Below are 27,831 nucleotides of genomic sequence, written 5' to 3' on the forward strand. Positions count from 1 at the left end.
TTAGGCTGTGAAGTTCAGCGATGCTGGTGGGTGGTTAGAGAGAACTGTTTCTTTCCAAAACCTGACTTCGGTGAAATGCTTCAGAAGGCAGCGAAGGGCAACCAAACTGTTTGATCATCTTTGTTTCTCAACAATTAATAAACTTGGGAAAGTGTCAAAAGGAAGTGAAATAATTCCATCCTAATGACAAAAGGAAGCGAAATAATTCCATCCTAATGACTAAGCTCATAGAAAGTCATTTCCCCTGTGGGATAATTTGTTGTGTAGGTCAAACTACGCTCCTGCTGATAAGCCACTGAATTGTTCTTCAAATCCATTTATAACTCAAAACAATGAAACATGCTTCGTTTAGATATTTTTTATTATTTAAAAAAAGCCTGTTTAAATGTCTACATTATAGAAGAAAGCCCCTCTGCTATTCGTGCATTTTACTGTTCAGAACCTGAGCGGTAATTAAAGACGGTTTGTCGAGACCGGCAGATCAATTTGCTCTCTTTTATGTATGATTTATGATGCAGCAGTGCACCTCGTGTCTCAGATCAGACAACAGAAGAACGCCGCATCCTTTTGCTTGTATTCTATGGATTGAATTAGGCCGTGGGCATCTCAAATACATGTAAGCTTCCCGTTTTTTCAGAGGCGCGTTAGAACAGCTAGCTTCGGTGGCAGCCCCCTCAGGCCGTGCCCAGCCAAAAATGGTTTTGGTTTGCTTCTCAATGGCTGCCGTTAGCCAGAGTCATTCCGTTCGTTGTTGCATGCAGGCTGCCCCAGAGCTTTCAGATGGCAGCAGCTTTTAGTTGCTCACTGGGGCCTGGGATTAATTCTCATTAAACTGCTACAGTTACGGAGAAATATCATAGCTGTAAGCACATCCACGAAGACTCTTCTCTTCCTCTGTGAAAAGGTGACTGCGCTGGGTGAAAATGTGCCAGGAAAACGGGAGTGAAACCCCTTGAGGTGCTCCGAGAACCCCGTTACGCGTCGTTGATAGCACTGGTTGAGTTTTGAAAGGGAAGATGACCCAGGAAACGTGACGCAGCGGTACAAGCGAGGATTGCGCGCCGAGGTCTCAGATACCTGAAAGAGGGGCCATGCGTGCCCAGCAGGGACCAAGGTGTTGGGCAGAGGAGCGCTCCTGCCGCTGAGCGGCTGCGGGACGCAGCCTCTTTACCTCTCGAACCCCTTCCCTTCCAGCCTGAGCTCACCCTCGTTTCTTAAAGACCTGGGAATGGGCCAGTAAGGGGAGAAACAGCCTCCGGTGGCCCCAGCCAGTCTGCCCTAGCACAGAGTCGACTTGCAGGACTGGAGCTCCCTTCTCTTCCGTAGCATTACTGGGGCTTAACTGCGGCTCAGCCTCCCACGAGCGAGCCCTGAGCCCACCTCTCCCCATCCGCAGCCCCTCCTCGAGCTCCTGCACACCTCGCGTCCTGCACAGGGGCTGGGGAACAGCGGGGCCCCCATGGCATCGGGCCGGTTTGAGAGGCTTGGGATCTCTTAGGTGAAGAAGCTGGAGTTGTGCTGGCGGCGCTGGTGCAGCCACCTGACTTGGCACGCCGGCAGAGGCGAGGGGAGGAAACGGGGGAGATGGGCACGTCCTGCAAGCTGCTTTTTCCTCCCCGTGCCAAGCCATTGCCTTTGGGCTGGCTCGTGTCCTGCCTGCGTTGGCTCCAAGTAAATGCTAAACCCTTTGTGGGGCTGCCAAAGGGAAGGGAGTTTGGGCGCGGGGGGGGGGGAGGAACGGCAGAGGCTGGATGGCATTTTCCTGGGGCTCTTGCACATCCCCAGGATACCTGTACCTGCCAGGAGGCCTTCGCGTGACTTGGAAAATCACTGGTTTATTGTTGCCCTCTCCAGTTAAATTTCCTTCCCTCGTCAAGCCTAGATAAAAGTCTGCATGGTTACAGCAGCGCTCTCTGGAAAATGCCAAAACAGACACGGCAGCCAGCAAAAGAAAAACACGCTGCTGATTTACGATTGCGGTGCTCGGTACGCGCGCAGCCCAAGGGCTGCATGACGTCCTTCCCGAGCGTACCTCCTCTCACTCGGCAATTCCCTGCTCTTGGTGGAGAAATTGAAAGCCCGGGCAGCCCTCGAGGCGGCTGAGGTGCCAGGAGATGACGGGGGCTTGCGGGAGCGCGTTCCCTGTTCAGAAAGGTAAGTTCCTTGTTCATTTTGAAAATGTAAATACATATTTTAAATTCATGAAAGCTCAGAAAACGAGCACGCGCTGAGATGAAGTGCAGCAGGCTTTATTCATGCGGCAGCATACGCTCCTCTGTTTCCAAGCAAAGGTCACGGAAGGTCCAAATAACTCTTGAGTAGCTTTTTGCGAACTCATCTATAATTTTCCTGTTGAATTCATGTGACAGCTACTTGTGAAGAGATGATGAAAGTATCTGTAAATACTCTCACTTAACATTCATTAGTCCTACGAAACTTTTGAAAAGTGATCTTTTCAAATATTCAGAAGTATTAAATCACGCTTCCCGCTAATTTCAAACGTCAGCATCTCTTCTTACAGAAGGCTGAAGCTCAGTCAGAAGGCCAGTATCTCAGTAACTTCTGTGGAAATAAATGCTTGAAACACTGGACAGCATTACCTTTCCAATAAAGCACTTTTTCTTTTCCACAAAGAAAAACCATACACGAACTCAGGATTTGTGAGTATAGAGGGGAAACGTGTAACAAATACTACGTGTGTTGACAGAACAGAGAGAGATGGAGTTGGAAAAGCAGAAATCCCTTTGTGACTGAAATCTGAGTTACCCATCAGAGCAGCTTCTCTTTTGTGCCGCTCCTGTCAAGCCTTCCTCTTTCCAATAGCAAGTCAAAACCTTTTGATCCTGTGCTCAGTCATCAGACCGAGCATTCCCTGGGCCGCTAGTTTGCTCTTCCAGGTGTGATGCGTTTCCTCTGGTCTAACGCTGCACCTGATTTTCAGGCGGACTCCTGGTTTCACTTCCTCCGGGTTAGACGCAATCCTTGAGTATCTTCTAGATCTCACTTGCTAATTTCTCTGTTGGGTTTCTTCTTTGTTATAGGCCATCTCACGTTGCAAATAGCTTGTGCAAAGAACACTCTCTGAAGAAAACAAGATCTTAAACATCTTAGAAAAACGCTGCTATTAAGATTCATCAAATCCCTCCAACGTGACGTGCACAAACTTGACTTCAATACAGGTTTATGGGTGCATATTTATTTCTTATGCCAGTGCAAAATGAGCAGGCTTTGCACCTGAAATGGCAGTTAGGGAGCCAGCAGGGGTTACCTGTAGTTCTGATTTTCAAGGCAGCATCAGCCACTGCCATTTGAAAGGGTATTAACTGACCAGAAGAAAAAGTAACAAAAAGAGCAGCATTCCAACAAGATCCTCTCAAAAACTGCAACTTACAGGCAAGTTGTGATTACATATATGTCAGGTTTTGTTCACATTGTAAAAAATCTGTTCACAGCAAGTATGAGAAGGTTTAATTTTTTTTTTTCCCCCCAGTGTGCTGATAGGAAACTGAAGAAGTTGCAAGCAGTTGGTTTACCACCTACTGGCACGTTGGTGGAAATTTATTCTTTCGCTTTGCAATCAAAGCGATCACAAGCTATCAAACTCCATTTGCCGGAATGAGATCTCGGAGAAGCTGGACAAAGGTTTACCCCCAATGAGCAGCAGCACATTGCTATCGCTGCTAACTTCATCCACGGCGGTCGCGTGCTGACAGTCGGTTCCCTCCTCGTCTCCCACAATCTGGGCAGCAGCAAGTGTCTCTTCTTCTGAAGAGACAAACAGACGGAGAGCCTTGTCCTTTGACAAAATGCCTGTCGCTCCGTTTGGGTCCAGCTCTGCCTCTGAAGTGGTCTGAAACGCACAAAAGCCCCCTGGCTCCAGAGGCAAGCTGAAGGTTTTCATTTCAATTGCATTGCTTTCCTTGTTGCTGAACGCTCGGTACGCAGGCTGGCGACGGAAGTAGTTGCAAAAGCGAGTGTGCTTTGGGATGGTCACCAGCTGGTGATGGTCCTTCTGCTCACTCTTCCAGCGGCTGGGGAATGTGTTAGTGAAATCTGAGGTAGTCTGGAAATCAACACCAGTTCCTAAGATGCAGTGATACATTTTAGGAGAAAAGTTTGCCTTCGTAGTACTGCTTAGCTTCTTCCATGTCTGCGTGTGGAAATGATACTTCCAGAGGTCATCAGTAGGACTGGAATTTGAAATCCCTCCACCAAAAACCAGCATAGAGTCTTTGAAGACTATTGAAGCATGACCTGTCACTGGAGGAGGTCCTTGGCTGAATGTGAGAGAAACCGGCAGTTAAAGGGAGACCAACAAGAAACTAACGCTGATTTTAGCCTCTGTTTTTCTTTTGACTCAAAAGAATGGCTGCTGAACAGCTGCGCTGGGACACCAAAATTACACTGCTGACAGCTGCATCAACGCGTTGCCAACGGCTCTTCCAAGGAAAGCCAACTGGAGCCTCAGGGATGGCCACAGTACTGCGTCTTGATCTGAACAGTTCCTGTGATTACCAAAGGGGCAACATCTCCCTCTCTGCCTGCACGCAGTATCAAATGGTAAGACTAATTCTCTCTTTCTGTATTAATTTAGTGTAACAAATAGTATAGTTTACCTTGTTCTGATGTTGGACCAGCTGCTGCTTACAAAGTCCCACTTCCACAAGTCCTTCTGTTCACTCAGCCCCATCAGTCCTCCGAAGAGGTACATGCCTGTGTGATAAACCACGGCTGAATGGCCGTGCCGAGGTCCTGGGCCAGCACCGTGAGGTGGGGTGGAAACGCACAACCATTTTCTTGTATCTGAAAGCAAAATATTAATTTATAGCTGTACCAAATTTACCCTAGTATTTGAGGAGGGATTTGCTTCAAGAACAAAGTAACTATTCTGTTGGAGAATAAGGGTTTCTGCTCTAAGCTTATTATAAGCTAGCAGCTTAAATTCTGACACTGGAAAAGTGCATTTAAAAAAGCAGTTTTGAAATAAACTTTTAATGAAAATGTCAGATGCTGTATGACAGATGCCATGGAAATTGTATTTACAGAGCAGTTTTTCCTACAGCTTTGTTAATTCATTAACTCTGACACGGAAAGATAATTTCCTGGCTATAAGAGGGAAAAATCAGTCAACAAAAACATTCCTTCATTAATGTCTGTGCTTATTCTCCCTGTGAGAGAATGAAGGATGAGATAAACCCATCATTCGTTTCAAAATAGCGACTGAATGGCCACCAGATAACAAAAGCTATCCTCTAGGAAGTCTCTGGGAATCATCTGGTTTGCAACCACCAGATTAGCGATGAATATGCTAATGAAACCATCTCCTGTCAGGTTTGGCTCCCCATGGTCAGTTCTAGATTTGAGACTCAAAAGATGGCATTAATAGGCTGAAGTCAGGGACTCCGCTGCATCTCCAAGTTTTTGGTAATCCTTGAAGAATTTAGTGAATAGTGAACAAAACATTCTCCCTGATTTTCAGCTCTAAAACTGGCAAATACTGCAAAACTTCTTCCATTATAATATAGTCTAATTAATTTCAGCTGGGTATTAATTTAATTGACAGAATTCATAATTAAATGCTGCTAAACAGAAGCCAAAACTAACTTACATTTCTACCAATAAGAATTTTCTTAACAGAGCAAGCCATGCTTTCCTGCAGCAGCCATCGTTTTAGACTGGATCAAAACCTTATCGTGCTTTTTAACTTACCAAAATGGAAAGTCCAGAACTCTTGTGAAATGCCTCTGATGCCAAAGTATCCCCCGTAGATGCACATGCTGGAACGGTACACCACTGCGCTGTGACCTTTTCTGTTAGTTGGTGCCGAGCTCTAAAACCGTTTAATAATAAGACAAAAAAACTGTTAGCAGATCAAGTCGTATCAGTCGCAATGTCTGCCTTGGGAATATGCCCAAGTAATGAAAACCACTGCTTTGGGTTGGGTTAAACTTCTTTGAAAATACAGAATAAACCCACCACTGAAGACTGGTATCGATGCAAATATAAACCATTCTCAAATCTAAGCAGCCCTCCCTTTTTAAGTGCACCACAGTATCCCGTGCCTACAGCCTCCCCCTCTGCACTCACATCAGCAGTGCTGCTTTCACAACTACTGCTAGGCACGGTTCCGGGACAGGCTGTAAATATAGCGGGCGACTCTTGGGAATATGATGGGGGGATGTAGCCCTTTCCAACATCAAGCACAGCCTTTCCACGCTGAGGAAACTTTAATCCCAAGAGTAACTCTCACTCGTTTTGCTTGGTGTGGCTTCGCCCGGCCACAAGTCCTAGGCTGTGCCCAGGCCCTCAGCAGGAAACCCGGCAGTTCCCACTGCGTCTGCAGCAGTTTTCAGCACTGCTGACACTCGTGGACCCAAACCTGGGGAGGCCCAGCTAAAGCCAAACCAAAATATAAGGCAAGTGTTTGGTTTTGGTCCTTTGGTTCTCCTTTGGTTGTTTCTTCTCAAACAGCCCTTGTTTTTGGGGGGCGGGGGGAAGCCATCTTCTCTATATTTAGTTTAGGATAATTACAAGAAACTGTTTACTCCTGCGTGTAGGAAGGAGTGCATACATAATTCCATCATATTTGTCGTACATAAACAAAATTTCATCAACCATATAACACCTTTTTTTTTCCCCCCACAAATGACCCTGCAGTCCCAAACTTTCTCTTGACTCCTCCACCAAACACAGGTAACCGCAGTAGTAACTGTATCACATCTTAACAAATCTTTGTGCAATTTCATAGTGTAGTAACGTTGTGAGGATGAAGTTTCAATAGCAAAAAATGAGTCATTCTTTACAGGTAGTGATATAAAACCAGCCTCATAAGACCAGGACATAAATGCTTCCAGTAGTTTCATTTAGAAGTGGCAGTATCTTGGTGAGTCCACGTGTTCAGACTGAAGAAATGAAAAATGCTGCAGCACTTCATATTTCAAATTTATTAGTGCGACTGCCAATCTGTGTTCACAACCCTACTTTAAAAGCACAGACTTCATGTATGGTTGCAATATTCCATTCAAAATGAGTTTTCTTGATAAGGATTTCAGAAAAACAGAAGCAGTAGCACAGGAGAGGACTTAACTTCTTATATAGGACTTAAATTTTAAGAGCAGTATTTTTAAACACTGTTTTAAAGAAGGAAAAAGCCTTCGCTATTGAAAATGCAAAGAAATAAAGTATAGCCACATGTCTCTGAAGAGATAAGATTGGAACTGTTTGGGGGAACATATTTCAAAGCAATCTGTTTAATCAACAAAGCAACAGGCATTTGATTCACACATTCACCACTTCCTGGCTCCTTACCTCAGTCTCTGCTGGTACGTTACGGCACTCTGTCCATCTTGCAGAATCTAGGGGATTGTTTTAATAAAGCGCAGTTTAGATCGCAGACCACAAGAGGACACTCCTCCAACATTAATTTTTCAAATTACAGATCTAATTTTCAAGTAAGTCTCATCCTGGTGTTTTCCACTGACAAGGATGAAGAAATCTGCTTCCCACTAAGACAGCAGTAACAAGGGACTTACAGGAGACATAGTTTAAATAGTTTTCCTGTGTCCTTATCTGATATCGAATCACAGAGATACCATATTGTATTTCCTGTTTCCTAAGGCTAAATTTCACAATGCAGAAATAACCTGTGATTTTCAGCATTTTCCGAACTTGCAGAATCCCCAGATTTAGCAATGGATGTATGGCTCCTTCTATTTATTATGTAAACCTTATGACAACAGCCTTATTTTTCTTGTTCCTTTTCACAGATCCCTTTAAAGTAGTCCTCAAGTAACAGTCAAAAATCACTGATCTATGATCACCATGAAGGAGTGGAAATATCAGATACCCAGCATCAGAGGTAGAATGAGAAAGCAGTGCAAGCTTACATTAATAAAAGCTATACTTGCCAGGAAAGATTTTAAATGACCATGAAAAAACTAGACACGCAACAAACTTTAAATAACTTATTCCCAGTTTTCACTGATAAGTACCATGACTAATAAGATGCTTTCTCCTATGAAATATATTCTATCTGAGGATCTCTGTTCTTTCAGCAAGTAAGTATTTCAGACAAATGGTGGAAAACAAAGAAAGGATTAAAAAAAACCCCATTGACTTAAGGTTACATAGTGAAGTAGCAAAAGAGGCCAGGAAACTTAAATCTTGGTCTTGCCACAGGATTTACTAGCTTAAAAAGAAATCAATCTCTCTCTCTCCCCTCTCCGTCTGACACCAAAATAAGCAGCCATTACTATACATAGTATTTCCAAAGGGAGAATATACAGTGTATGACATTGCTATTAAATTCAAATGTTGCACTGCTTTTATTATAGTACACACTTAAGAAATGCCAAATGTTTGTTCTTAGGGAAAAAAAAACCTGTGCCGTGAAATGCTGATTTCCCACCTTCTTGTTTAATTATACTTGTTTTTTCCTGTTCCATCATTGCTGTTGCTAGCTTATGTATTTCTTCAGTAAAAATACAAAATGAGATATACTTTACTGATCCACTTTCTTCCATAATAAAACAAAGAGCTTGGTTTTAAAAATTTATGTAACATAAGGAAAAAACTTTAAATATTACCTGTAATAATTATTGGGTTTTATGACCAAATAGTAAACTTCAGGGAAGGGGAGGAATGGAAATTCTGAGACCTTAAAATACATAAAACTTTCCCATAAAATACTTTCTAATTAAAGTAAGAGCTGATTCTTTGATAGCTTAACAGCCTAATTTTAGGGGGAACATATGCACACAGTTTTACACGCATTATTTCTTGTAAAGCCTAGGGAAGGCTACGTTACAAGCAGCAGAAAACAGTTTGGCTCTTACTATTTATTAGTACCTATGGACTTGGAATGTCCCATGGAAGAGACTGGCTATTGTGTATCATACCAATGTCGTACATCCAGAGAGGAGTTTTTGCTTGTGTGAAAGCAGAATCCACCATTCCACCAAAAATATACAGGGTGCCCTGCAAAATGCAAAAATATTTGTCACTTACAGGTAGGCATATAGCGAGAAAATAATCTTTTAAGCAATTCTTAAATGAAAAGGCTGCCATCACCAAAATATAAACAACAATAATGCATATGATGATCTATTAACAATTCAAGAGGCAATCACAAAAAGCCACCAACTTTTAATCATCTCTTTATCCTCTCCCAGTAGGAAACCCTGATGAACGTTGTGCTATTTTAACAGGGACAGCATTCCAGAACCACTCCTTCATCAATCTGGGACAGCTTGAGGGATGCGGATCTGGAGCTCTCAGAGGCATTGCTCAGGTAATATTAGATTATGCATGTTTATAGAAAGATTTCATTGCAGTGCAGCTCCTGATATCCTAAATTCTGTTTTCCCCTCACAAGCAAAGCTGTAATTCTTGTTTGCCTTCACTCCCCCGTCCCTCTTTTATGCAAGTTCTTAAGTGAATGTTTTTATGCTGTAGCTTATCATGCAAATGAATTCAGAGCAACTGTTACAACTAAGTCAAAGAATGTGCTGCCAAGGTCTTTATTTTGTATTACTATTAGGAACTGAGCATTGACTGAGGAAATCGGGGAGCTGCACACTGCTGCAAAGCTAAAATACTGTCACTTTATTCAGAAAGATTCCAAAACATTGGTACAGCTATATCCAGAATTGCAGTGACATAAAAGTATCTTCTGGGTATAGTATGTCAGTACATAATAATGTATGACGTTTTATTTCATTGTATAATAGGAAATAAAATGTTAGGATACCGACAATATAAATCTTGGTCTACTACCTTATAAGCCACCATTGAATGTTCTTCTAGTTCTTCTGGACCATCTCTTGAGCAATCCAGCATTTCCCATTCATTTTTTCCTATAAACCAAAGTTGAAGTTAAGACAGCGGTGCACTCAACACATAAATATTAGGGAAAAGGTGAAAAGATCGGCTTTGAATTTGGCTGCGCTGCCAGAGTCAATGGGGGAAAATAAAGCATTTTGTCATCTTTCCTCTCTGTTAGTTCAGAAGACTGAGGCACTTCCTCCAAAATTAAATATGTGCATTTTTCTATTTAGCAAACTTAAATGTAATAAAAATTGATCTTGTTACTGCTTTTATTTTAATGCTGTACTGTTACCTACATCAAAACCCAAGTATTCTATGAGCATGAACCCCAGCACAGTTCTGTGTTTTATTCCAGTAACAACCATTGAACAGGGAACACCATACATTAAGTAAGAAAATAAAGTGTCATATTTGATCGTGCATTATTAATACAGTCTTACAAGGTATTGTATTCATGTGTTCTCGTTGTGCACTTTTACATGCATAAACTATTCCTATGTTAAAGAGTCAATAAAGCTATGTCTTTGATATCCCTTGCTAGAACTAGGATATTTTAAATGACTCAGTATTTCTAGTCAAAAAAAAAAAAAAGGAACTGAACTGAAATCTAAACTTTCTGGGACAGCTGCAACAGGAACAAACACACACCATTTGCCCAATGAACAAAATGCAGTTTATCCATCATTTTGATGGAGAGACTTTAAATGTGAATAATCTGTTAACTACTGGGCACCCCCAATTTCATGATGGCTGGCTGTAGAATCTCTTTAATCCTGACATACAAGCGAAGGGGCAAACTTACCTACATTGTATCGCCAGAAATCCCTAAGGCTGGTGGTGTTCCGCCCTCCATAGAGATAAACAAATCCTCTGCAAATAATGCAAGCATGTTTATATCGATCACAGGGAGAGGGCTTCTTTTGGGGCGCAGATTTCCAACCACAGTGTGTCATTTTTCCTTTCATGCTGACAACTAGGATCTTATCCAAGTATCGACTTGCAAAGGACAGCCATGTCAGGGGAGGGTCCCAGAACAGCAGGGACAGGGCTTAAACCCAGCTTGGTCTGTAAAAAGACAAAAAAATAGGCTCAAGTTAAAAAAGGGGGGAAAAAAGATAGAAAAAAAAGAAAAGTCTCTGCCTTATGATAAAAAGTTACTGTGTTTTCTTCTCACTCCCAACCAATGCAACCTGACAATTTTGGCCATCTGTGATAATACGCTAACTGAAGCAAAGCATTTGAAATGCTGACTCTGAGTCTTGTATCAGTGAGACTGGGATAGGAAAGTTCCTGGAGCAGAACGTTTTCCGCAGGATATCGGCAAACAGAAGTGATAAACTGCATTTGCAATATGGCAGAAACCAACGCTTGGTCTTTTTACGCTACGAAAAAGTACTTAAACAAACCTGTACTTAAAACAAAATTCAGAAAGAGTGAATATTACAGATGAAAGTAATGCATTAGCAGTGGTCCGGAATTTATTTAGACTTTCACTTGCAAACCAGCTGAAATTACGATGCATCTGGAAAAAATGACACTATCCTTTCATTTGCCACAAGATGTCACTGTGTTCTGTGAAGACACAAGTACCAGGGGCGATACAAAGTGCTTTTTGTAGCATGCATATTATCCCAGGTCCTTGGATTTTCTGGGGTGTCACCACTGCTACTGTCCTGAAACTGTAGCCCAGTGTCTCTCTGATACTACTGACCTCTCTCTCTGTTAAATGTATAGGAAGGTAGGGCACAGTCTGTATAAAATATGAACAGCTTAACTGTTATTTTGATTCCTGAAATCAAAATAGACACAATGAGACAACATGCTACAGCGAGATGCTTCAGATATTAAATATTCTAGCTGCAAAAGGTGTAAGTCTGTATTTTCACTGTATCCATAATTTGTACTTATCACTATTTATTTCCATAGTCAGTAACCAAAAGAAGTGACCCGGGAAGTGTTTACAAGATTAATCCTTACTGCATCACTCTCTTCAGGTGCTTACAGAGAAGTCCAGCAGAAGTTGCACATAATTTGAGGAAGAGCAAAGATTACAGTAAAACAAGCTACAGAAGATAGTAATATTTCATATTTTTATACATATTTCATATTAATATGAAATGCATGTATCTAATTTAACTTATCTCTAAAATTTACCATTTGTAAGACTGGAATATATTCAGTGACAAAAACATGCTGCAGAATCTCTTGCAGCCTATTCTGGCAAGACTAGCTATTTAAATTGTGTTCACCTTGTTTATGCAAACCAGTATTGTAAGTTATTACTGTAGAAAACTGAAGTATATTCTTTTTATGTTTTGTCTGAAAGAATACAAGATTGGCAGCACTTACACAGGTGTGCACTTCTCTTTTCCTGGGGAATTAGCAGCTATGAAGTACTGAAGCATTATAGGTGTGTAAGTCCATAACACTTTATGGCATGCCATTGAGAAGGGAAAAGCAGCTGAAGTCGCAAAGCACGGGTCCTCTCCCTACCTCTGCCAAAGCCACAGCCGATTCATCTGTTTACTTCCACAGCTAAATGGGGACAAAGACACTTCCTTAGTAAAACACTTCATATTTGCTGATGCAGTGCTGTGTGAGAGTGCCAAGGTATTACTACTATTGATATAATTTAATGTGAAAAAGGTGATAGGTCTCTGCTATTAATACTTTACGAAGGTAAAACAGGCTTGTCCCCTTGAGTTTTGTTTTTTTTCCCAGCTACAAAACTGGTTACTCCTCTTCCTACATATTTCTGTTTGTTATTCTTCCTACAAACCTTGCCTCCTATTATACACACATTCAGAGAAGACCACAGCCCTGATTTCACATAGTAGAGTAGGAACAAAATCCTGTCCACCTGTTTATCTACCCCAGCTGAACCTTGTGTAAGGCAGGCGAGCAGGATGGGATAACAAAAGGCCAATCTGGGACTAACTGAATGGGTGTCTCCTCCCAGTCACACCTTCTGAGTGTCATGGACCCTTGTGAATCACAGCCATTTACTCTCTCAGCGTAAAGCGTTCTTGGAAGCAGACCTACAATCACAAACTGCACAACATTTCAGAGTTGGGGAAAAAAAGCACATTCAAAGTTAATCTTGAATCTTGCCTTTCATCACTGGTATTTTACATGACAAACTTGACTCCTGGATCGCCTTTCTATAGAACCAGGCTCACCAAAGTTCATCTACTGTCTATCTTAACAGTCCTGTTTCCAAAGAAAAACTGCTTCTCTTCTGAGAACACTGTCACCGAGAAGTATCCTGTGTCATGCAACACTGACCTCAGCTTCAACTTGGTACAAGCAAGATCAATTATCCAATAGGAAGCTCTAACTTCAGCAGAATTTCCAAAAAAAATACCCAAAAAGACAACTCAGAACATTTTTATCCAACTTTTTTTTTTTCCCAAAACAGCTGTAGCACACAAAAAAATGGCTGCTGCTCTCCAAACTCTTCTACCATTTCATTCTAAAAATAGCTCCTGTGCAATCAATCCCAATTGTTAAACGGCTGGAGGAGCTGTGAGACGAGGACCTAAAGAGCTGCAATTAGCGTGGTAACTATAGCACAGAGGGCTTATCAATTAATGGCGCCATGCTACTGTTTCATAATACAAATAATTCAGGAAATGCAGAAAGACAGGAATTACTTCAGGAAATGCAGTTTATGTGTTCATTATATAATTATTTATCTTTCTATTAGATGTGGTTTCTTGGACAAATTATTTCTTTATTTAAAGTATTACTTAAATAGATCTTCATTAAAGCTTTTTTCTACCTCGGTCCCCTGATTCATTTCCATCTGTTTTCAATATACTCAGAAAAGTTTCAGATTTCAGAGGATTGTGCCTTTTGAAGTATAATGAGATATGAAACCACTCATATTGGGGGAAAAAAGTAGGAAATATTTTTGTTTGTTTGTTTTGTTAATGACCCAGTCTTCTGAGCTCAACCCTTGCACCTCTATGTGCAGAACACTGTATTTTCTTATTAGGCAACTTGATGTTTTACTGCTCTTCAAAAAAATAACAGATCTTCCTGATTCTACTTATCTTACAAACCTTTGCTTTAGTGGTGGTTTTATTGTAATGTGTGTTCCAACGGGACTGCCCGCATGAATATGGAGAAAATTTTGACCAAAGACTTGCAAGGCAGTTACGAATTACTAGTTTTAAAAACAAAATCACTTTGCTTAGAGTAGCTTAGAGGGCAGGGCCTTTTTTCAGTACATCACATTTACTTGCAATGCCTTACTATGTGTGATAGATTTTTAGTATCCTTAGGTTTGCTATTTTATTATTTCTTAAATTCAAGTTGTTATGAACTGTTTCGGGGTGGTGGTGGTGTGTGGTCGTTTGCTTGTTTTCAAAATACAGGAATTAATTTTCAGAGATGCTCAGCTTCAGAATTTCAACCTGAAACTCCAGAATGGCTTTGGGAATATAGAGTATGTGTAATATTTCTGCATTATTATAATTCTGAATTGAAATAAGAGCCTTGTTTTGCTATATGTTGTAAACATACAGTTACTACATGACTGAGCTTACAACTTGAAGAAGTCAAGACAAAAGGAAGGAGATGAAAAACAGTGTTTGTTCTTACAGGGGGAGGCTGAAGGACAAAAAGAGGATTTGCAAAACGACAAAACAAAGCAGGGGACACAGCTCCATCCCGATTTCAGGGTTCAGAAAAATGACAGGTACTTTCAAGTAAAACAATAACACCTCTGTTGTCTTTATAAAGCTCAGAGCACACATACTGAAAATTTACAGAAAATCTGAAAGGCTTTTATATTAAATAACACTTATTTGAATTTTAACAAGTTTAGGGTAGGATTCTTAAACATTATCACCATGTATTTCAGTGCTTCAGAATTCTTTCTGTAGTGAACAGGTATTTCAAAGGAGGTAACTCTTCTAAAACAGTCATGTATAATTACAGTTTCTATATACTGTAAACTTATATATTTAACTATGCAACCACTACTTCTGGAGCGAGCAGTCCTACACCACCAAGGGCACTGGCACCTTTACTGCAAAGCAGATGAGAGCGTCACGAATCTTTCCCTGTGAACAGCTGTCTGCTTATTTCTGGAGCTCTGCAGGTAAGGTATTGTGTTTCCTTAATTCAGATCACATTAATATTAAAGCTCTAATTTTATAATTTCAGAATAAATTCATATGTTTACATACAATTGCAAAATGAAATTTTGCAAATTGACATTATTAATATATTATATTTTGGGTTTTTTCTAGAAGCTTTCACCCAGAAAAGAAATCCTTTATGTTCATTACTGTGTAGCACTACTCAATCTCTATTACAAGGCGAGTTCTTAAGTAGTAATAAATACAAGAATTTATTAAATAAAGAAGTATAAATATATCCAGTTGTATTTTCTATGTGCTAAGTATATTTCTCATATTTAAGTAAACAAATACAACTTGGTTTGGGATAATACAGTAAATATTTAACCTCTTTCCCAAATATGGTGGTGGTGGGGACTTCTGGAAAAAAGAAATTCACTACTTAAAATATTTCTGAGATTGTTACATCTTTATATAGAACTCTAATATATGAATCAGGAAATCACCTTTGCCACTGTATTGAAATAAGTCTTATAAATAAATAAGTCTTAAAAATAAATACATCTATATTACCTTACTTTCATGGCTTATTTTCCTTAGTAAATTAAAATATCAGTTTTTGTTTGGGATTTGGTGGGCTGCTTTGTTGTTTCGATTTTTTTTTAAAGAAGAACAGGCTCTTTCATTTTAAAAAAATAGAATATATGGTTTTCAGTAGTAGATCTCCCAAGGTAATCTGTTAAATATGACTTCCAGAACTGCAATTAATCATTTGACTGCAACCCAATTTTCAGTGAAGTTTCTGAGAAAGAGCTTCCTGAAGTACACATCTGTAGGTGGCACAAGCACAGCACATTATGGATATATAAATCCAGTGCACCAGCCATGCCTGATCAAAAGTTTATGCTGATAATCAATGTAAGTGCATATGGGTTTTATTTATTTTTGGTCCTTAATAGAATATTTACTACAGAAATCTAATCTGCTTTTCAAATCTTATTTAAGGTCATGTTGCTGACTCTATCCATAGGCATGTCAAAAGCTCGTTCTCTGTTGTGGTCCTACCATATAACTGGGGTAGATGCCCTGACTGTAAAGTGTCACTACAGCAAGATGGCCCTTTGGACAGTAGCTGAGACAAACAGGTAATTTTTCAAGTTCTAGATATGGCAGAGGGAGGAAATACAGTTCCTGGCCCTCACACTTCAAGACAAAAGAAATGAGAAACTCCCACCATGTTCACAAGGAGGCCTAAGGTGTATTTGGCCTTTTACCTTTTCCTTGGAAGTAATTTGTGCTGTCACCACTGGAAACAGGTCACTCCAATACATGGGTCATCACCCCTTCCCCCCAGAAAGAGCAGTTTTCAATGTTCCAAAAGGCATCATTTTGGGGATTTCACAAAAACTAACTAGTTGGATTCTTTCAAGATACAGTAGATACTTCAAAAATACTTTATTTCCTAAGAGAAACTCTACTTGTGCTAATTCACAAAATTTTCTAGGCTAGGAAGAAAGACTCTGGTTGACAAAGGAGTCAGTGGCTGCCCAGTCTGCCTACTCTCCTCAAGCACAAATTAAGACTACTATAGTATATACTTGACAGCTGAGAGCGTATCAGTGAAAAGCTGTTATCTTCCATAGAAAAAAAAGTATGCACTGAATTTTACTTGTTTGTTCTTTATATTCCCTGACTGAGGAAATGGAACATCTAATAAAACACTCAGCCACACTTACAACTTAATGCCACACTTCGGGAAGATAGACAACGTGTTTTTCTTGTCCCCAAGACATTTTGCCCTTGGACGAACATGGAGAGATGGGGTAGAAAAGACATACAAGGTTATGAGAATAGCAGAAACTGTAGCTTGAAGAAATAGGAGGGAGGAAAGAGAGGGCATTTGGCAATGAGAATAATAAAATGTTCCAGCTGGCAAATGTTAAAACATCCAGATATCATGTTAGAATCAGTATGAATTTAGATTACACAGTATGGGAGAAGTCATGAGAGACTTGCGTGAGAAAGAATCAGACGGCACAACTGGAAAAACTGTTGGTAATGACTGGAGGAAAAACTGAGCACAAAAAGGATCTTTTATAGAGAAAATGAATTTACACAGTCAGGTGAAAGATGGTTGCATAAAAACAGATGATACAATTGCATAGCTGGAATAGATTGCATAGAGAGGAATAGCTGGATTTTAGCCTGGCAAGGAAAACAAAGGTGTCAGGCAGGCACACAGTAATAATAACCGTGATGGCTCACAATAACCTTGATGCCAACAGTTACTGGGCTGCACCAGCAAATGGAAAAAAAAACAAACCCACATAATTTCAATATATAAAGGAGAGAAAAAGCATATGAGTAACTTTACATATACACGTTGTCGCTCCAAATTCAAATGGAATTACTCATGTGAATAAAACCAGTGATATGCATGAGCCCTGCACAACGTAGCCTAGATACCAGAGCAAAAGAAGGACCAACTCTTTTGTTAGAAGTCTGAAAAAATGTTTTGCAAGCTGTTTTCATATTCAGACTCCGAATGACAGGGTCCATTTTTGACTGGAGCCTGGCTTTCTGAAAAATCCTCACTCCCAGCTAACGTGGTCCAGTATTCATCCCAAGCCAGATGCACTTTGGCTTGGGTTTTGGATGGTTGAATTTCTTTGTTTGTCTTTTGCTCGACAGAAGGCATTTTGTTGCTTTATGCTCTTTGATTGTGGAAAAGGGAATAAGCACAAAGAGGGTGGTGAATCTCCTAAATTGGAAGCAAGGAAATAAGAGCTCTGGCTGGCCCTACCACAGACCTGCGCAGCATGGGAGAAGTCGTAGGTCCCCTTTCCGCAGCGATCTCCTGGCTGCAAAGCGCTGACGCCGCTTCCTTCCTTCTTTTCATGCACTTTGTTTCGTTTCGTACCTTTGGACGAAAGCAACTTTGTGTACAACTGCATACAGCTGTACAACAGTAGCGTTGTACAACAGTACAACTGTGTGTACTGAAACGTCACCTAAGCATTCCCTGGGATGCTGTGCGTGCGCTAGAGCTGGTCAGGGCCCTCACCACCTTCCCTCTGCTCCCCTTCTCCCGGCAGGGGTGCTGGCTTCCCCTCGGCGGGTGCTGGGGCCCGCCGCCCCTCTTGCTGCGCCCCTGCCCCGGGCAGGCCTCACCTCTGCATCTCCGTCTCCTCTCCAGGTACCGCTGCGCACCACCTCAGCTGGGCTTTGGTCCTGACAGGACATTTAAAAAAAAAAAAAAAAAAAAAAAAAAAAGGAAAAACAAGAGTCTTGTGAGCCTCCATCTGGCCAGCCCCGCTGCGCCCATTGCCTCCCCTCAGGTTTGCCCTCACAGGGGGACGCCATGCCCTGCACACCGCTCGCCCCAGGCACCAAACCGGGACACCCCCACAACCCCGGGGTTGAAGGGAGGGATCGCCTTCGGGCGGGCCGCACCACAGCGGCAGCCAAGGCCGCCAGCCCTCAGCCGGGAGCGGGGCCCCTCCGCCCGGCGGCCACTGCGTGAGGCGAGGGGCGCCGCCGCCGGCGGGCCCGGGGGGGCGGTAGGCCTGTCCCGCTCGGCCGCCAGCACCCGGGAGCGAAACCCCCTCCCTAGGGCAGCAGCCGGGAGCCCCCGCCCGCCTCCACCCTCTCCCCCGGCTCCCTCTCACCTCCCGAGGGCGGCGGGGCCGGCGGCGAGCCGGGGGCCCGCGGGCGGGCGGTGAGGCGCGGCCCCTGGCCCGAGCCTGCGCGGCGGCGGCGGAGGCGCGCAGGCAGCGCGGGCTGTGGTGCGCTGCCGCCTGCCCGCCCCGCCGCTGCCGCTTGTCCCTGGGCTGGGGACGGGCTCCGGGAGGGGCTGGGGGTGTCGCGGCCCCGGCGTGGCCGCCGCGGCCGCGGGCAGGACCGGACCCGCCCGCCTGCGGGGGGTCCCCTGGGAGGGCGGCGGGGAAGCGGGGGATGCCGGAGGCTGCGCCGAGGAGGCGTGAGGTGCCTCGGGCTGGGTGCGCTGCCGGGAGGAATGTGCCGTAGTCGTCTGCTGCCGTGGCATAGCCCTGCTACTGACTAGGAATGTATAAAACGTCGTGTCTGGCCTGAACGCAGCCAGAAACAAGCTTTTTTTCCCTTTTTTTTTTTTTTTTTTTTGCTGTTGTTGAGAAGGGGGAGCACGGAGAGAGGTGGTTTGTGTCTCAGGTCCAAGCCCTTTTAACTCAGCACTTAGCCCAAAATCCCTCTCCGTACGCTCTCCTCAGAGCCACAGCCCCAGTACTTGCTCGGACTTGTGTCCTTGGCTCTCTGCTCATCTGCTTCAGATTCCCCGAGATTTGCTTTTTTTTTTTTTTTTCCTTTCCTTTCTGTTTCTGCTTTACAGCTACATAAGGCTTCATAAAACAGTCGGGAATGAAACTGCCCTGCCCACACGTGCCTCTATTTTCCATCTTGGCATGTTTTCCTGCTTTGGGGTGGAGGCTACTACTTTTTCCTTAGTTTTGCTCCTAAAAAAAAAGAGCGTAATTGTTTTTTTCAAGTTATTGTGAGTGGAGGCCAATAGATACACCCAGTCCATAGCAATGCAAAGCATGTGGCCTGGACTATAGGAATAATATGAATACCTTCAATTATATTACGTATAATATATCCACGTATGGTAGCAATATATGCTTCTGAATTTTTTGATGCTAGGACTTAGGTGTTACTGAGAGGCCGGTCCAGAACTACAGGGCAGAACTTTCCCCCGACCCTCTTAATTGCCTCCTGCTAGGAATTAAAAACAAAAAACCCAAACCCCAAAACAAACCCACACATTTTTCATAAAAAGAACTCTGAGATCATTAGCTAACATTTGGAAGTCCCTCAAATTAACATGCGTGAAGGACTGCGGCCAAACTCCCACTGGCTCTCATAAAAGCAGTAATCAGTCCTTCAAGCAAGATTCTCTACAAAATAACACCCAGAAGCCCCTGCAGAAGGGATTGCCAATCTCACCATCTGACTAGATTAAAAACAGCAGTAACAATGTGATAATTGACAGGAGAAACTTCCCTGACAAGGAATGAATCAGTGTTTATTTTTAGCCTTTCCCCCAAAGGCTTTATTTAAACAAAAGATTAACTAATTATTTCCGTCGTTATATTGTCCACACTAGAAACAGGAGGTGGCAGATCCTTATGTATCTGCAGGGAGCACTTTGTTTTGGCTCATCCTTTGAGCTCTGCGCCCTGGACGGATGCGACGATGCCAATTGCCCTTTCATTTCTAGTCCAGTCAATCTGAAAAGTATCAAGGCTTCACTAAATTTAGACACCCCCCATCAATATTTTTTATTTCCTAAATAGCAACCCTCAGAAAAGGTTTCAGAAAATGTAAATTGTGATTTTCTCTGTATCCCACCTTTACTCCAAAGCTTCCCTTGAAAAACAAGTCAGTGTTAATCCTGTCACTGCAACTGCCCGCTGCAGCCCTTTGCAACGACAGAGCACTCGCACTCCAAGAAGATAAGGTTGCTCTACCTGTGCACAGGAGCCAGCAGTAAAATCTTATCTAGGAGAAGGCAGCTCACCTGAGAAAAGGCTGGCAAAAGATTTGTCCCGTTTTATCGGACAAATGCAAGGAAAGAGTATCAATCCCAGTAACACCAAATAACATCTAGGTTTCTGGTAATAAGCTTTTTGGGTTCTGCTTTGTTTTGAGTGAGGGACTTGAAGTGTTTCTCTTAAATTTTGAATGACTTGTGGATTGCAGTGTGGGTTTCATTAGCAGAGAAGGAATCAGACTTCTTTGAAAATGTCTAAGGATATATTTTTGTGGCTTATCTGCTATGGAACTAAGAAACATAAATGACCCTTTGTTTCATTGTACTGCATACCTATAATATGAGGATTGCTACTAAATATACAAAAAACTGATTTACTGTTCTCTTACTTTCATAGTTTCAAAGTAATTGTACCATACTAAATCCGTAGGTCAAATTGTATTAATTTTGGTCCCGAAGAATGAGTCTCATTTTCAGCATCCAAGTATTTATTCTTCAATATGAAAATGTTTGTGTAGAATTTCTTTTCCGTGCTCCTTAATTTCAGATGATAATTTTGGATATGACTACTTGGGCTAAGCCAATTCTAGGTAAAACAGTTTATCTGTACCATTTTACTGCATACATGATCATTCCTGAACGGAGTGAAATGTGAAGTAGAAGACCATAGACATCATAGAAAATTATCAGTTTCTTTATATGCATCCCACTGGTCTCTTACAGAGGTTAGAGGGAGAAACGCCACTGTTGTATTGCTTATAGGAGCAAATTGAATCTTCAGTATCTCATCTCATATGTTAATGCAAGAGATGCATCAAAATGGAATTTTACCTAGAAATAAAAGTATCCTTTCTCCTGTTTCTGCACCTCCTGAGGAGACCATTGCAGAAACAGCTGCTCATTGGGATGAGCTCTCTGCTTTGCAAGTATTATCTGCAATGGTGACCCCACAACCCCAGACAATTTAATTTCTGTTTAGAAGTAAGATGAATGTAGAACACTAACAGGAACATTGTACAAAATGATTTAATCTGTGGGCAATCAGGCCAAACAAATACACGAATCATCCATAATCATTCATATGCATCTGCATTGCAAGAGATAGTTAACTGCAAAGGAAAATATTACTGATGGGGGGAGGGTGAGGCTGGGAATTAGGTAGATCAGTAAAATCTGCATGAAATACATGGGGTTTCAACCAGAATTTATTTTATTGGCTGCAGGCCAAGTCTAAAAAATAAGGGTTTAGGGCAGAATTTGAGCTCCTAAATCTAAAACAGAGATGGTGAAAAACCCCGGTGAGCTGTGTCTGACCTTGCATCATGCCCAAATTCCCAAGCCACCTTACCTGTTTTTACATAAGCTACTCTGCTGTATCGAGCTTCTCTGAGTGCCCAGATCTGCAGCAGTCCAACAGGACTAAGCAGCTTGGTACTCATTCACATCTCAACTCGGTCAGGGACTAAGAACTATATGCTGCTCCATACAAGTCCCCTGAGCGGCTCAGTTCAAGAGGTAATCTTCAAACCCCTCTAATGGATGCCAGTGGGACTGAGTGTTCACAACTGCAACTATACCTGTTCCCTCTAAAAAGATGTTTTCATGATACACTAGAGCAGGTAAAGCATTTCTCCAGGAAGTGGAAGGTCTGAGTTCAGGGCTTGTTCTTTGCAGATCAGAGATATCAGTAGTCACACTGATGTCTGGGTGCAGAAGTATTCACCTGAAACCAGCCTCAAAGCTTGATCGCTCTCATTTGTGACCCTGCCCAGGACACGTCTGGAGCGGGTGGTGAAGCTCTGCACGAGGATGCTCAAATTAGCATTGACGTGTTCCTGCCAGGACTGGGTAATGCCATACCACCAGAGAAGGCTGAAAAGCAGCAGAGTTTATTAGCTGAGATGCAACAAACGTGAAGATGGTGGTACATACTGCGTCCGAGTCTAGGTAGCCCAGCAGCCTCTCATTTCAGCACGTTCCAGCTCTCAAGCAAGCAACAATCTACGTTCCAGTCTAAACAACTTCAATGTGGAAAACTGACTTTAAAAAAATACAAGTTATTGATTTTTAACAGAAATGTTCCTCTCAGCCTAGCAACAGGTACTCGGGAGTTTGGATTTGCAGCTATCAGACTGTTAGGAACAGCCAGTACCGGCTCGTAGTCACCTCTCCGGGGATGTCAGATTTGGGAATTACCGCTGGATGGCACTCTTGTGCCACAGAGTATGGAACTGTATGTGATTTTATTTGGCTGCAAATACAGACATCTTTTAAAGACAAAGAACCAAGTTCACTTCTTCCTTATGCCGCCATAAATTTGGAGTGGCTTCACGTAAGGCATTCAGTTTAATTTAGAGTTGCACCAGCATAACTGGGAGAAGAATACGAACCAGATGTTGAGAAGCAATATTTTGGCTATTAGTTCTATCGATAAAGTTTTGAACAATTTATGAAACTTGAATAGAAGGAGCAGGCATAGAGGCTGTGGCCGCGAAAGACCAAGAGCACTCAGCTTAGTTCTTCTGTGCTGTTACAGGCTACACTAAATTCTAATAATCGACCTCAATGCTTTTACGTGCCAGTGTTTTTACCCTTAAGGCTGCTGTATTATACACACTATTCTATAAAGATACAAGAAAATTCTTCTATGGCTGGCTGTAAAACAAGAAGCTACCTTCATTCCAAAAGTCAACATCTGAAGTCTTTGTTTTAAAATTTCCAGTCTATGTATTTAAAATGTGTGGAGAATGTTTCAATCCTTTCTAATCCAAAATATCATGCTTTTTATTTTGAAATATTTGAAAAATGGCTCGGTTATTTTCACATAGAATAATTATTTTGTGAAAGTCAATATTTTTTTCAGAAAGTATTTAGTTTTCTGAGAAGAAATCCATTTTGGACTAAATTTACTTTTTTAAAAGCTGGGATTATCTCAGCTCTCTAGTGAAATAGAATCATGTCCACAATAACTCCTTAATAAAGATAACACGTTTGGCTTAATGTAATGTACATGTGTTATGTATCAATGCAGGGTATGGGAGAATACCAGGAAATTTCTGCAAATACATTTGAACATCAGGGAAATATCTTCATGGAATTTGTGCTTTTGCTCCTTTTCTGTTGGTATAGATGGTGATACCCCTCTGCCTCGTAAAGAGCTTCAGTTCCCCCAACTCCAAAGCTGTACAGTACTCTGAATATCAGGAAAGTCTGATAAGTTCAAGAACTCTTTCAGCAAAGTCATCTTCTCCACCTTTACTTCCACCAAAGCCAACAAGAGAGCTATCAATTTAAGTAATTGAGAGTAATCAATTTAAGCTGAGGCATTTTCTATTTTGGGGCTGGTAGCGTATCTCTGGTTTCAGCCAGGGAAGGAAGTGCTTAGAGTGTTTTATCACAGCCAGCTCTTGTGATTTACTTGGCATAACTGGAAGAAGGAAATTGTGTAAATATGGGCTAAAGCTTATTCTTGGGAAATGCAGTTCCACAAACTTTGAATTTTTAACTTATATTTTTGGTTTTCACTTGTATGCTGTCATTTTCTCTATTTGTAGCATGAGAATAATATCACACTAATTCTGTGATCCTTGACAGAAGAGTTCCTGTCCGTGTGCTAAATGTACTCAGAGGCAAACCTGGAGGCTCAGGGTAAGAATGCTTCAGCATACCTTTCCTTCCCTCCCTGGTTTTGGCTTATGCTGAGGGTCCTCATGGCCTTAGCATAATTTGGTCACCCTGGGAAGATGCTCTCAATTAAGGATTGGCTTTTATGGCTGAAGAACACAGCAACCTGAATCTATTCAGAGAATAGGATGGACACTCTTGTCTTCTCACAATTTTGCCCTTCCATCCCTTGACCTTATGCTGGGACTTACAGCATCCACAGTTGACAGGATGGTTTGCCATTACCCTATAAAGAACTTGTGTCTCCCTCCACTTTCTTTTATGTACTGTCGCCATTTACTGAATAGCTGGTAGTTAACCTTATTTTTAAAATCTATTGTATGGTAATACCCCAGGGCTCTGTTTTTATTTATGGTTTTTTTGCACTAGCTATTGTAGATACTGGTAGCTGAAAGAGACACTGTCATGGAGAGCTTACAAGCTCTAGGTAGCACAAGTGGAGAACTGAGATCCAGGGAAATCAAGTGATTTGCCCAAGGTCACATGCTAAGTTTGTGGCAGTGTTAATCTACCCAAGCTGATTATCTAAGGCATGTAGGCACCAATGCATGTTCTGGTATATGTATCAGCCACAGGAATGCTAAACTGGAGAAGTTCATTAGGAAAAATAAAGGCGAGGGGGAGAAAAAAAGAAAGAAAGAAAGAAAGAAGGCATGCTTGGCACTACTTGAAGACTTGCAAGAAATTTCCACTTTCCCATTCTTTGAATACTTTGGAAATACATAAACTCTTGGGATCTGCGTTTTAAAATGTTGTTTCAAACTGGAATAACATCTGTTAAACGTAGCCAAGAAACATCTGGTTTTCTGTTCCTGGAACCCTGAGCTGAGGCGGCCGTTTTCCTGTCAGCTATGCTGTGGAGTGAAATTGGTTCAATAGGTCATTCTGTTCTCTCCATTTCTTAGTTCTCAGTTTGCTATTAAAAAGATGGCCAACAATGAGACTAAGCAGGAGGGGAAAGAAAATTCTGTGTAATGTACATATTAGCCTATGAAAAAAAAACATTTCGCTTCAGACTAAGTTAGATAACTGGTGAGAGCAGAACTATTAAGCATTAGAAAGAAGACCAGAGATTATATGGAACTGTAAGATTTATTAGCCCCAACATGGTTTCTCTTTTGTCAGTGGAAATAACAATCATCTGATACAAATCCCACTCAAAACAATGAAAATCTCACATTGATGGTCACTGGGCTTTGGATTTGACCCGCTCTGGTATCACTGGTAGTTGGCCTGGTGGAAGCTGGTCACCAGTACACAGTATACTAATTGCAAGATTGTTGTTAACTATCATCTGAGCAGCTCTAGACAGTGCAGTAATTGGAGGGCTAGAAATGGTTGATGCGTTGTGTACACTGTCTCTTCAACAATCGCTCACTCCAGTGGAGTCAAACTGAGGACAGCTGGAAGGGAGAACCAGAAGAAGAGTTCAAAGGCCTCAAGCAGAGAAGACCATAAGCGTGTTGTGTAGGTTTTAGTTCTTTCATTCCCAGCTCTCCGTGCTTTGACAATGCCTTGGACAAACAAATACATTCTTGACAACTGCTTAATTTTTTCCCTTCATCTTTTAAGAACAGGACCAAGACTCAGAAAGGCATTTAGATGCTTATGCTCCCTCTGAAATCATCAGGCATTAAAAGCATAAATAATGTTGAGAGCATGCACCATGATCTGATGTTTAATTACCAATGAAAATCTGTTTCAGTCAGTGGCATTAATATTAGGAGACTAGTAACACTGAGGTGGTAGAACCCTCTGTATGTATCTTTACTGAAAAATGGCAGCACCCTTGTTTGTCAGGAACGATCTCGAAAACAACCGGGAAAAGAAATGCTGTGACCTTCTGCCATGAACATTTTGGTGACGCAAAAAGACCACCCGAGTCCTGTTTCTTATACAGATGTAATTTGCCACCACTCACATGACTTCAAGAGCAAAACTAATCTGAAGGAAGGGTTTCTCCAGTTTTTGCCTTAGATGTGACCTTTCCCTTCCCAGTCCCTGAATTTAAAATACCGAGGAAGTGAGTCCTAATCTGAGGAAGAATTTCCAAAACAGAATTAGAGATGCAGCACTTTCTGTGGCAGGGTCTTGCAAAGTGCTGATGGTGTAAATTAACTAATGGGGGTCAGGTCTGTGTGCATAGAGGAAACTTGCTAAAGGCAGATTAGGGTGCAGGAAGGGAAAAGGGAGTTGTACAGCTTGCAGGCAGTTGCAAGCAGCTTCCTGACGCTATTGACTTGGTGAAACATTTTGTTTCTTTCAGAGCAGTGTTTGGCTTTCCTTTCACCAGTGTGAGTCAAAAGTCTTTATTGGTATTGTGCCTGTTTTACATTGCCCAAGATTCACAGTCTGATACTGCAGCGACTGTTCCCCAGCTAGTCTGTAATTACCTAAATCCATGTAGTGCTATGGTCCACCCATAGCCCAACTAGACTACAGTCAAATATATGCTATGAATAAATAAGATCTAGTCTGATTGTCAAGAAAGACTGTGCCATTTTACTTCATGAATAGCAAAAAAAGTCTGTAATAACATATGCGTATGGAAAATGCTGTTGTCAATGAGTAGTTGGGAATGGAATGAGCCAGTTTACTCTGCGATGCATTGATTTGCAGCCTATTTTGCTCAATGCCATCTTCATCTGTTCTCTTTAGCCTTCTCTGATTGTTGTATTTGCCATATATACACTTTGTCCAAACACAATTAGGTTTGTTGTGTGTTTGGCACATCAGTGTTTGGAATTGCCATGATTTATAGAATCACACCCAGTGGCATGATTCAAAGGACCGGCATTTATTACAGAAAAACCTTGCATGCTGTGAACACAAACATGTGTCTACACTGCTTGAGTTCCAACTTAGTCCCTCTGATTAATCATGGATTTCCTCCTATCTGGAGCTTTATGTGGGAACGAGGGACATCTAGTGGCTCAATAGAATATAGCAAATGAAGATGTTTGCTTAAAAAGGTATTGTTGTGCAAAGTAGACAATTCAGTGAAAATTAGACTAAATTAAAGACTTTCAGTGGTTGAAATGCAATTTGAATATATGAAATGACTTCAGCTAAGAGTCGAATACTCTGTGATGAATTTTATTTTTGTGTTTCTACCTTCTTGTGAAAAGGTGAGCTGACTTTGAAACTTACACAGGTTAAAATGTATTTGCTACCTATTTTCAGGAGGACATAACACCCTCTTTCATTAGGAGAAGCTGGGGTACAGGACAGATGGATAAGAAACAGGGGCAAATCACACAATATAACCCTATACATTTTCTCTTCCCCCAAATGAACACTTTTATTTTACGTACGCCAATTGAGGATGTGATTAATTGGACCAGGTGAGAGCTGATAACTTACAATGACTAAGAATAACTGTGAAGAGCAGTTAAATGGAGAACTTTCCTTTCTCTGCAATGTGTTTCCTATTTTAATACTTAAATAATGAGTTTCTTTAACAAGTAACCCACTCTGAGTCATGTTTTCCTCTCTCTTCTTTATTCTTATCCTAACTAATAACTATATGACATCCCAATAGCTTTTATTACAAAAGATGAGATGTGCATTGTAGAAGCAAAAATATCTGCATTGAATTATAAGCTGTTTTTCTATTGTGAGCCTGTGTTAGTCCTGGGTTTGCCATTCTGTCTTTTTCTAGTCCGTACAGAAAGTTCAGGTGGACTATGTCAGTCTGTTGTGCCATTC

The 27,831-nt window shown here is 41.6% G+C and overlaps 2 protein-coding genes across 5 annotated transcripts; one reads left to right on the forward strand and one right to left on the reverse strand.

Annotated features, from left to right (window-relative positions):
- Positions 1 to 343: 343 nt before the first annotated feature.
- LOC148052372 (uncharacterized) lies at positions 344 to 18,641 on the reverse strand. Of its 4 annotated transcripts, none has more exons than XM_087734366.1 (10): positions 18,581 to 18,641; positions 18,084 to 18,143; positions 12,175 to 12,360; positions 10,628 to 10,890; positions 9,775 to 9,854; positions 8,898 to 8,976; positions 7,309 to 7,355; positions 5,710 to 5,830; positions 4,617 to 4,803; positions 344 to 4,277 (listed from the first exon to the last, which is right to left on the reverse strand). In XM_087734366.1, the coding sequence occupies exons 4-10, from the start codon at positions 10,788 to 10,790 to the stop codon at positions 3,587 to 3,589; spliced, it is 1,368 nt and encodes a 455-aa protein (XP_087590492.1). In that variant the 5' UTR covers positions 10,791 to 10,890; positions 12,175 to 12,360; positions 18,084 to 18,143; positions 18,581 to 18,641; the 3' UTR covers positions 344 to 3,586. The 4 variants fall into 4 exon arrangements, with proteins under 4 accessions (XP_087590492.1, XP_087590493.1, XP_087590495.1 ...); XM_087734367.1 differs by lacking the exons at positions 18,084 to 18,143; positions 18,581 to 18,641 and adding exons at positions 17,723 to 17,832; positions 17,924 to 18,071; XM_087734369.1 differs by lacking the exons at positions 12,175 to 12,360; positions 18,084 to 18,143; positions 18,581 to 18,641 and adding exons at positions 17,723 to 17,832; positions 17,924 to 18,071.
- Positions 4,330 to 14,953, forward strand: LOC148052373 (uncharacterized). The gene is made up of 4 exons (XM_087734370.1): positions 4,330 to 4,560; positions 9,207 to 9,289; positions 14,433 to 14,527; positions 14,770 to 14,953. Exons 1-4 carry the CDS (start codon positions 4,366 to 4,368, stop codon positions 14,898 to 14,900), a joined length of 504 nt encoding a protein of 167 aa, XP_087590496.1. The 5' UTR covers positions 4,330 to 4,365; the 3' UTR covers positions 14,901 to 14,953.
- Positions 18,642 to 27,831: the final 9,190 nt, after the last annotated feature.

The sequence above is a fragment of the Nipponia nippon genome, unplaced genomic scaffold (assembly GCF_047370975.1).
Source record: "Nipponia nippon isolate SJK-2023a ecotype South Korea unplaced genomic scaffold, ASM4737097v1 scaffold_5, whole genome shotgun sequence".
In the NCBI taxonomy this organism is placed as follows: Eukaryota; Metazoa; Chordata; class Aves; order Pelecaniformes; family Threskiornithidae; genus Nipponia; species Nipponia nippon.